The sequence below is a fragment of the Aegilops tauschii genome, chromosome 3 (genome assembly GCF_002575655.3).
Source record: "Aegilops tauschii subsp. strangulata cultivar AL8/78 chromosome 3, Aet v6.0, whole genome shotgun sequence".
Classification (NCBI taxonomy): domain Eukaryota; kingdom Viridiplantae; phylum Streptophyta; class Magnoliopsida; order Poales; family Poaceae; genus Aegilops; species Aegilops tauschii.
In genome coordinates, this window is record NC_053037.3 from 387,324,011 (window position 1) to 387,332,906 (window position 8,896).

Sequence of the window (8,896 nt, forward strand, 5' to 3'; positions counted from 1 at the left end):
GGAGTCTCGTCCCGAAAGGTTGCTTATGATTTTTTCCTCGACGAAAGACCTCATATAGCAGAAGATGGCCATCGGAGAGCCAACAGGGGGCCCACGAGGCAGGGGGCGCGCCCCCCACCCTCGTGGCCAGGTGGGTCCCCCTCTGGCGTACTTCTTCCGCTTAATATTTTTTATTATTTCCAAAAATAACTTTCGTGGAGTTTCAGGACTTTTGGAGTTGTGCAGAATAGGTCTCTAATATTTGCTCCTTTTCAGCCCAGAATTCCCGCTGCCGGCATTCTCCCTCCTTATGTAAACCTTGTAAAATAAGAGAGAATAGGCATAAGTATTGTGACATAACGTGTAATAACAGCCCATAATGCAATAAATATCGATATAAAAGCATGATGCAAAATGGACGTATCACGGAGGCGGCACGACGGCGGCGGAGGGGGCAGCGCGGAAGCGACTCGATCTGATTCAGGTTACAGTGAGTGTCAGTTTTGTGGCCCCACTCGTTAGCACGTAACGGTCAAAATGTGGACTCGGCCCTACGCAGCCCCACACGTCAGAGTTAACGGTCAAGCCATTGACCCGACGGGAACGTCCGATGTGACCAGTTCTGAGGGTTTCGGGCAAGGGAGTGGGGGAAAATGAGCAGAAGTTAAGAGCGTGGGGATGAATGAGTAGAACTAAGGAACCAGGGGCACAGAAATAAAAATCCCTATTTTTTATATATTCCAAAATAATTCTCCGTAGATTTTCAGGACTTTTGAAGTTGTGCAGAATAGGTCTCTCAGATTTGCTCCTTTCTGTTCTAGAATTCCAGCTGCCGGCATTCTCCATCTTTGTATAAACCTTGTAAAATAAGAGAGAAAAGGCATAAGTATTGCGCTATGATGTGTAATAACAGTCCATCATGCATAAATATCAATATAAAAGCATGATGCAAAATGGACATATCACCAGTCAACACAACGGGGACCGAGGTGCCGGTCACCATGGCCGAGGTTGACACCTTGGCCACACAGGGCCAAGGGGAGGCAACCCCCGAGGTCTCCAAGGGAAGGCTGAACCAGACAACGGCTCGGCCTGAACTGTCTGCGGCGCCAACGCCAATGCCGAAGACCCTCGTTCCCAACACTTCGGTGGTGGGCACAGAGGTCGTGTCGCCCCCGCGTCCCATCCCATGGCGGGCCACTCCGGGATGGGCGGAAGAGATGGAGATAGACTTAAAAAGCTCCTCCATTACAGAAGAGTACCGTGCCCTGATTGGCGCGGCACTGTGGGGCTTCCGGTCCGCGGAAGCCGGAATGCACGAGGTCTTCAAGGGCCTCGTCAAGAGCTTTGAGGTACACTTTCTTGTACTAAGAGTAACCTCTCTATTTATAATAGCTCCTAAAAATGGGCTTTTTGTCCAAGGACTTTTATGCTCACATCATGGCATAGCGCTTATAATAACATAGCTAGCCAGTAGCCCCCGAGCCTAAAGCTGGTTTTAACAAACGGGCTTTAGGGTCAAAGTATAATATCATGTCACACTGAATAGTAGCCCCCAAGACCCTGACCGGTCATTGAAAAAGGATGGGCCGGGGGATTGAAACCGAAAACAGGGACTAAGGCGTCGAGTACATGTTGCAGGTATCGACCTCGGCTCCGCGCCTCCGAGGAGATAGCGGAGATGAACCGGAAGCTCAAGAGGTCCTGAGAGGACCTTGATCTGATGAAGAAGCAGATCGAGCTGTCTAAAGGTAAATTTCAGATGTGCGAGGTTATCAATTTAACTTTGAAAATACGCTTAAAAATGTTTAATGCTGACGCCAAGCTGTTTTTCATGACAGCTGCTACAACGGAGCTTGAGGCGCTCAAGGACGAACTGGTGAAAGCTCGGAGGAGGCCAAGCAGCAGGCAACTACGGCTACCAAGGCCAAGACGGAGCTGGCTGTCGAGAAGGCGGAGAGAGGCAAGGACCAGGCGCCAGTCCTGGAGGTGGAGGAGGCCTTGAAGGGCGTGTACCAGGAGCGAGACGCCCTTCAAAACAAGGAGAAGGCGGTGGTCGAGGAGCTCGAGAAGCTGCGCCTGGAGCACGCCAAGGTCCAAACTGAGGCCCGGGCCGACCGTGAAGTGCTCCAGAGAGTGAGGCGGATCGCTGCTGGTAAGCCATATTTACTTCAATGTGTTTTTGGCAGCAAGGGGTTCGTCGAGCTCACCCAGTTGTGGCGATCCGCAAATGCATTCGCAGATCTCCCGAGGAGAGCTTATAACAGAAGTCAGCACATAACAGAAGGATCCTCCTATTCATATTATCATCAGACAGCCTCCACGCTATCGAAGCTTTTCTGGATCTCAGTCGGGGATGGTGTAGACGTTGTTTTGGTCTTCATCAGCTCAAACAGTGTGACAGAACGAAGCATGCACTAAATATGGATAGATGGGAGAGCAGAGCTTGATTAAGAGCGCCTTCAATGCACAACCCAAATTCTGTCACCCCATCAGCAATTGGTGAGATATATCTATTTGATGGTAGATCATCCGAAAAAAGCTCCTTCTCGAGCAGAATCTGCCATTTTTTAGACTAAAACAAATTCTGTCACCCCATCAGCCAGTTGTTGAGGACGAGGATTTATCCGCTGCAAGATCATTGGGATTTATTATTATTATTATTATTATTATTATTATTATTATTATTATTACATTTTTCAGATGATCCTTCATGAGTAGGATCTGTCAGAGCGGAAATCCCTTTTGGAGCTGCCTCCAGTGAGGCCTTTAAATTCAAATTTGAAATTTCATTAAAATTCATATTTTTACATTTTAAAAAAAATTGAAATTATTATTATTATTATTATTATTGGATGATCCTTCATGAGTAGGATCTGCCAGAGCAGAAATCCCTTTTATAGCTCGGCCTCCGGTGAGGCCTCCAAATTCAAATTTGAAATTTCATCGGAATTCATATTTTTATATTTCAAAAAATTCTAAAAAAATACAGATATAAACAAAGGCATAACACACATGTGTGTAAATTTTCAGCTCAAAATACATTGAAATGAGGGTTCTGTAAAAAAGACAAATCTGGGACTGTTTAACACATTATACTTATTAATCCTTTCGGGCCATAAATTTGTCTTTTTTAAGGTCGCAACTTAAGGTATTTTATCATGAATTTTTACGCATATGTGAGTTATATCCTTACATATACACATAATTTTTTCAGAATTTTTTAAACCATAAAAGTTTGAATTTGAATTTTTTAAAAATGAGTTATATCCTTACATGCACACATATTTTTTTTCAGAATTTTTTGAACCATAAAAGTTTGAATTTGAATTTTTCAAAAATAAAAGCCTCCATGAAGCTCGGCCTCCAAAACGCCCCTCTCCTGCCAGAGTGACTAGTATCAGTCGCCAGACCTGCTTAGTATGAGACCAAACTGCACTATGAAAAATTGAGCATTTCCAGCCTTTCAAATGCTCCACATAGCACAAGCACAGGCAGCAGAACTGAATTACTACATGCTTTTATTTTCAGACCAGTACCCCTATTACACAGTGCTAGCTCGACAGCAACTACGAAACAAAGTGCACAGTTTCACACACACACACAACACGAAAGCGCTGTAATAACCCACTTGTGCCAACACGTCCGGCGCGCCGAGGAACGGGGTCGCTCACGGAAACGGCGCGTGGCGCTTCATCTCGTGCGGCACGACGTCGACGGCGAAGCCCTTGTGGTGGCGGACCCAGTAGTCGGCCTGGCCCGGGCGCGGCTCGGGCGGCACCTCCACGTCGGCCCTGGCGACCTTGAGCTCCTCCGTGGAGAAGCTGTACTTCTGGTCGCGCTTCCGCACCAGGTCCGGGCGCACGGCGCCGTCGCGCTCCCCCTGCGGCGACACCATGAGCGCGGGCGCGCCGAGCGGCAGGCGGTCGCCGCGGTCCACCTGCCAGGTGCACCAGAACTTGCCAAACGTGCCGGCCATGTGGTCCAGCTCCGCCTTCCCCAGCATGCTGGGCACCCACGGGTTCGCCCACAGCCCCGTCTTGATCTCGTGCGCGTGCGAGTGCCACAGCTTCTGCTCCTCCGCCGGCAGCGACTCGAAGATCTTCCTCGACACGATGTACTCCACGCCTGCATGCACGCACAAAACAAACACGCGGCGCGTTCTTTTGGTGAGCCGGACAAGGCAGGGCAACGGACTAGAGCGTGGCGTGCGGGCGCGCACCGATGAGGCGGGCGTGCTTGTCGTCAGAGTCGTAGACGGGGCACTGGAGGACGTCCTGGTTGAGGCGGGAGACGTAGTGGTGGGTCTCCACCTGCCGGTGCGGGTCGTGCGCGTACAGGGCGAACGTGCACACGTGCTGCTTCATCTGCTTCACCGGGCGCAGCGACTGCAGCGCCGCCGCGCCCTTGTCCAGCAGCATCGTCGACGTCGTCGTCGGCTTCCCTGGCGGCCCGCCGTCGCCTCCGGTTGATGCCGGCGTCGGGACAGGCTTCTCGTCGCTAGACGCCATCGATGGATCGGGAGTCAGCTCGTTGGCCTCTACTGCTGGGTGAGGAGCGCGCGCTTCGGGTGGGTTTTAAGTCGTGGCGGCACTGGGACTTGGACGGGCTGCCGGGTGACACGTACGTGGTGACGAGGTAGGACGTGGCAGACGGCATGCGACGTAGATGCAGATGTGTTGTGCGGCTGCGGCGACAAGTGTTGGCTCGCATGGGGTTTGAGCATTCAAGGCTCTCACCCACACCGCTCACCCATCCTGTGTCGTCTCCCAGGTTCTGCTACACTGCACGGGAAACGCATCGCCGATCCACATGAAATAGCAGATTCCGTTGCTCGGTTCAAGGCAGAATGGGATTCCGTCCAGGAGGCACGAGCCAAAGTGCCCTCTCTGCACCCCACTGTTCTCCGCGTGGTGCTTTTGGACGCGTTTGGTAGCCTAACCAGACTTGTGCGGGGTGTTTATGGCCTGTATGGTTATTTAGGTCGCATTGAAAAGTTAGCCCGCATGAAACATAAAGCCTCTTTCATTCTATATTTGGAGGAACACTCAAATCCACCGTTTCTATCGGGCCAGATTCAGACGAGCCACCTTCGAACGCACATGATGAGCCCTCTTGCAGGAGAGCATGTCAGCATTATACACCTTGTAAGTTGTTTCTTCTTTCACCTTGAGTAAGCTCCTAAATTGTTTCTTCTTTCACATTGAGTAAGCTCCTTCTCTAATCTTCTTTCTTAGGTCACGACGGTGCATTAATTTGAGATAAGTTCTACATGAAAAAGATGTGCATCGATGTTATGGTTTCATTTTTGTGATCAGTTCGTAGTTTCGTTGACCGTAAATGTTTAATTTCATGTTCATTTTTGAAGCTATTTTGGATGAATTTTCTCAAATTCGTCGCGCACAGTCGACTGTTTGAATTCTCCTTTGATCAGTAGCTTCATCTTACAGTTTCACGCAACTTTCGGGTTGCATATTTTCTATTTGGACAATCGTAGATGATTAAATTTGATTTCTTCCTCGTGAAGTATATACGCATATGTGTAATTTGTGTTAATGACACTCCTTAAACTCAGTCTCCTCTCCTCTGTCATGCTACACCGGCGTCACCACCGGCGTCGCTCCTCTCTGCCTCCTCTCCTGCGTGCTGTTACACTAGCGCCACCGCCGACGTTGTTCCTTTCAACCTCCTCTCCCATGTCCTACTACACTCACGCGGTCGTCGTTGCTCTCTACATTCTCTCCCGCTACACTAAAGCCATCACCGGCATTGTTCCTCTCGGCCTCCTCGCTCGCATGCTACTACAATGGTGTCGTCGCCATCGTCGTTCCTTCCCGAGTGTTGTTGCATTAGCGTCATCGTCAGCGTCGTTCCGCTCAACCTCCTCTCCCACGTCCTACTACACTCGATCGGTCGTCGTTCCTCTTGTGTCGTCTCCCATGTTCTGCTACACTGAATCCATCACTGACGTCGTTCCTCTCGACCTTCTCACTCGCGTCCTACTATAATGGTGTCATCATCGTCGTTCTTCTCGGTCTCCTTCTCCGCGTCCTACTACACTGGCCCCACCATCATCGCCGTTCTTTTCGGCCTCCTCCTCCCTGTCCTACTACACTGACGGCGCCATGGCGGGCACACTGCATTTTTTCTTCATCATCCTCTGCCTCAACGCCCTTTTGTTCGGTACTCCACACGAACTTTCTCTGCGGCGATGGCGCTAGCAAATAGTTCACTGCGCCGCCGATGAGCTCGCTCGCCCGCGACTCCATGCTCTTCGTGTCGGACGCGGCACCGCAACCACCGCCTACTGTTGTCGCCGAAGCACTCTAGTGTAACAATGTGTGTTATGGGTAGCTATTAAGCCTTAATTATATTCCCTGCAAGCAACCAGACAAAATGCACTCATGACCACATACAATGCAAGCAACCAAACGCGATGCGTAGAGGCATCGTTACGATGCAGGGAGAAGACATGCAGGCAACCAAACTAAGTGCAGATGTTGGTTTTTTGCCTACATTTACTCAGCCAGGCCGGGCGATGCAGGTAACCAAGCGCGCCCTTTACCTCTATAAAATTGGCTCAGGCGAGCAGGTTTTTTCAGTTGGCTGAGGATTAGCAAAACCGATTTTTTAAATAAGAAAAACTAAGACAGAAAACTTGTGAGTTTCATGACCTTGCCAGCAAACTCATATGGTACTATTACATGAGAACCGGGTAATAGTTAATGACGAGGTTCGTCAACAGAAAGAAGAGGATGAAGTGCATGACAAGTTGACGACCAAAAAACCTACACAACCATCAACCTTGCATTTTGAAAGAAGTAACTGGTATACGAGTACTGGTCACACTTGCTGCTCCACTGGCGCGACCACATCGTCCTCCTCGTCCTGGGGCTTGACGTACTTGTACCAGCTGGCCCAGTAGAGATAGTTGAGGAAGTTGATGAAGCTGAGCACGGCGAGCAGCCAGAAGAAGAGGTCGAGGTGGTTCCGGTTGATGTTGTTGCCGTTAAGCCAGCCGCCGCTCAGCGTGTGCTTCTTGGTGGCCGCGTTCACCGCCTTGACGATGATGGTGCTGAAGTAGTACCCCAGCGACATGGATGCCCACAGGAACGCCGACGACATGGACTTGAGCGCGGGCGGCGCCTGCGAGTAGAAGAACTCGAGCAGGCCGATGTAGGTGAACATGTCGGCGATGCCGAACACGCCGTACTGCGGGGCCAGCCAGAAGACGGACATGGGCAGCGGCTGCAGCATCGGGAACGCGTCCAGCATGCCGTGCCGGACGGCCACCTTCTTGCGGTGCATCTCCACGACGGCGGCGATGCACATGGAGACGACGGAGAGCACGAGGCCGACGCCGACGCGCTGCAGGTAGGGGATGCCGTTGGGGTGGCCCGTGATGCCGCGGGCGAAGGGCACGAAGAGGCGTTCGTAGATGGGCACGGCGAAGATGAGCATGGTCAGCGGTATGATGGGGAGCGTCGCCGGCTGCATCTGGAAGTCTCCGACCCACGTGTTCATGGTGGAGCCCTGCTGGATGGAGAAGGTCTGGAACTGGGCCAGGCAGGTGCCCATGATGATGGCGCTGCAGAAGATGGGCACCATGGCCAGCACCGTCTTGGCGTGCTCCACGTGCGTCACCCGGCACTGCCGCCACGGGCTCGGCGCCTCCGCCGTCGGCGCCTGGACGATGGCCGCCCTGTCCAGGAACCTGAATGGCCGGTCCCTGTGGGACACGAACTCCTCCTCAGGAGAAGCTTTGCTTCTGCTGATCTCGTATAACTCGGCAGGGTTCTCAGGGAGCTGCAGATTCCTGTTCCTGATCGCAGCAACGTACACCTGAAAACAGCACGGAAAATACTAACCGTCCACCTCCATGTATGCATGCATGATTAACACGGAAAATAGTCAAGAAGCTAAGCTAAGCTAGCTAGCTAGACAAGGTTGATTGGTTTCCTGACGCACCCGGAAGATTTCGAGAAGCGCGCTGCTGCCCTGCGCCGTGAAGATGCGGTAGCGCGGCATGCCGGCGAGGAAGGCGATGAGGGCGAGACCCATGACGCCCGTGGCGGCGCCGAACCCCTTGTCCCAGCCCTTGACGTTCTGGATCCACACGAACACCGTGACGCTGACGGCTCCGCCGATGCACAAGCTGAGCAGCAGCCAGTTGAAGAAGCTGGACATCTGGCGCCTCTCCCTGGGGTGCTTCGCCTCGAACTGGTCGGCGCAGTGCGCCGGCAGCGCCGCCTTGATGCCCGCCGACCCGATCGCCACCAGGTACAGCCCGACGTAGAGCCGCGTCTCGCTGTGGCCGCCCACCCTCTCGCACGTCGGCTCCGGCCATTTGCACCCTTCCGGTAGTAGCTTCGGGGAGTGAGCTTGCAGCGTCATCAGCAGGAGCCCCTGCATGTACACCGGAGAGGATCAACGACCAGCTGCAACGCAACCAAGTGAAAGAAAGGAAAGATTCTTACAATGAGCTCCACCACGGAGGATATGATCACGGTCTGGTACCGGCCCACAAAGGTGTCGGCAAAGACGGTGATGAGCACCGCGATCATGTAGCTCGTGCCCATGTAGTCGGTCAGCAGGTTGGAGGCATCGGCCAGGTTGATGTGCATGACCAACATGAAGTACATGATAAGGTTCACGGCTAGAGACAGAGACGCCAGGTTCTCCAGCCCAAAGTTCACTGCAACAACAAACAAACCCAGGACAGTTTCATATTACTAGATTAGCAAGGTTGGCTTCATTTCTGCTGAATTCATGCTCCGGCAAATTCATTCAAAAGTCTGAACTGATGGAGAGAGATTTCTAGTGTTCATTAGATTATTAAAACACCATGTTGCTTCTTAATTTGTTAGTAGTCAAATACAACTTATCCATTAACTACTCGCAAAACAAAACTTATCCA

At 51.7% G+C, this 8,896-nt stretch overlaps 2 protein-coding genes across 2 annotated transcripts; both read right to left on the reverse strand.

Annotated features, from left to right (window-relative positions):
- Nucleotides 1–3,478: 3,478 nt before the first annotated feature.
- Nucleotides 3,479–4,539, reverse strand: LOC109782427 (oil body-associated protein 2A-like). The gene is made up of 2 exons (XM_020341048.4): nt 4,202–4,539; nt 3,479–4,107 (listed from the first exon to the last, which is right to left on the reverse strand). Exons 1-2 carry the CDS (start codon nt 4,488–4,490, stop codon nt 3,650–3,652), a joined length of 747 nt encoding a protein of 248 aa, XP_020196637.1. The 5' UTR covers nt 4,491–4,539; the 3' UTR covers nt 3,479–3,649.
- A 2,105-nt stretch (nt 4,540–6,644) lies between these two features.
- LOC109782425 (protein NRT1/ PTR FAMILY 4.3-like) lies at nt 6,645–8,636 on the reverse strand. Its single transcript, XM_020341045.3, has 3 exons — nt 8,457–8,636; nt 7,948–8,385; nt 6,645–7,821 (listed from the first exon to the last, which is right to left on the reverse strand). The coding sequence occupies exons 1-3, from the start codon at nt 8,619–8,621 to the stop codon at nt 6,823–6,825; spliced, it is 1,602 nt and encodes a 533-aa protein (XP_020196634.2). The 5' UTR covers nt 8,622–8,636; the 3' UTR covers nt 6,645–6,822.
- Nucleotides 8,637–8,896: the final 260 nt, after the last annotated feature.

Bases quoted from the DNA above. Each gene is read 5' to 3' on its own strand.
- LOC109782427 (XM_020341048.4), bottom strand. From the start codon at position 4,490: ATGGCGTCTAGCGACGAGAAGCCTGTCCCGACGCCGGCATCAACCGGA. The intron at 4,108-4,201 runs GTGCGCGCCCGC...GCGTGCATGCAG, and splicing joins CAAGCACGCCCGCCTCATCG to GCGTGGAGTACATCGTGTCG.
- LOC109782425 (XM_020341045.3), bottom strand. From the start codon at position 8,621: ATGTACTTCATGTTGGTCATGCACATCAACCTGGCCGATGCCTCCAAC. The intron at 8,386-8,456 runs GTAAGAATCTTT...GTGTACATGCAG, and splicing joins CCTCCGTGGTGGAGCTCATT to GGGCTCCTGCTGATGACGCT. The intron at 7,822-7,947 runs GTGCGTCAGGAA...TGCTGTTTTCAG, and splicing joins CGCTTCTCGAAATCTTCCGG to GTGTACGTTGCTGCGATCAG.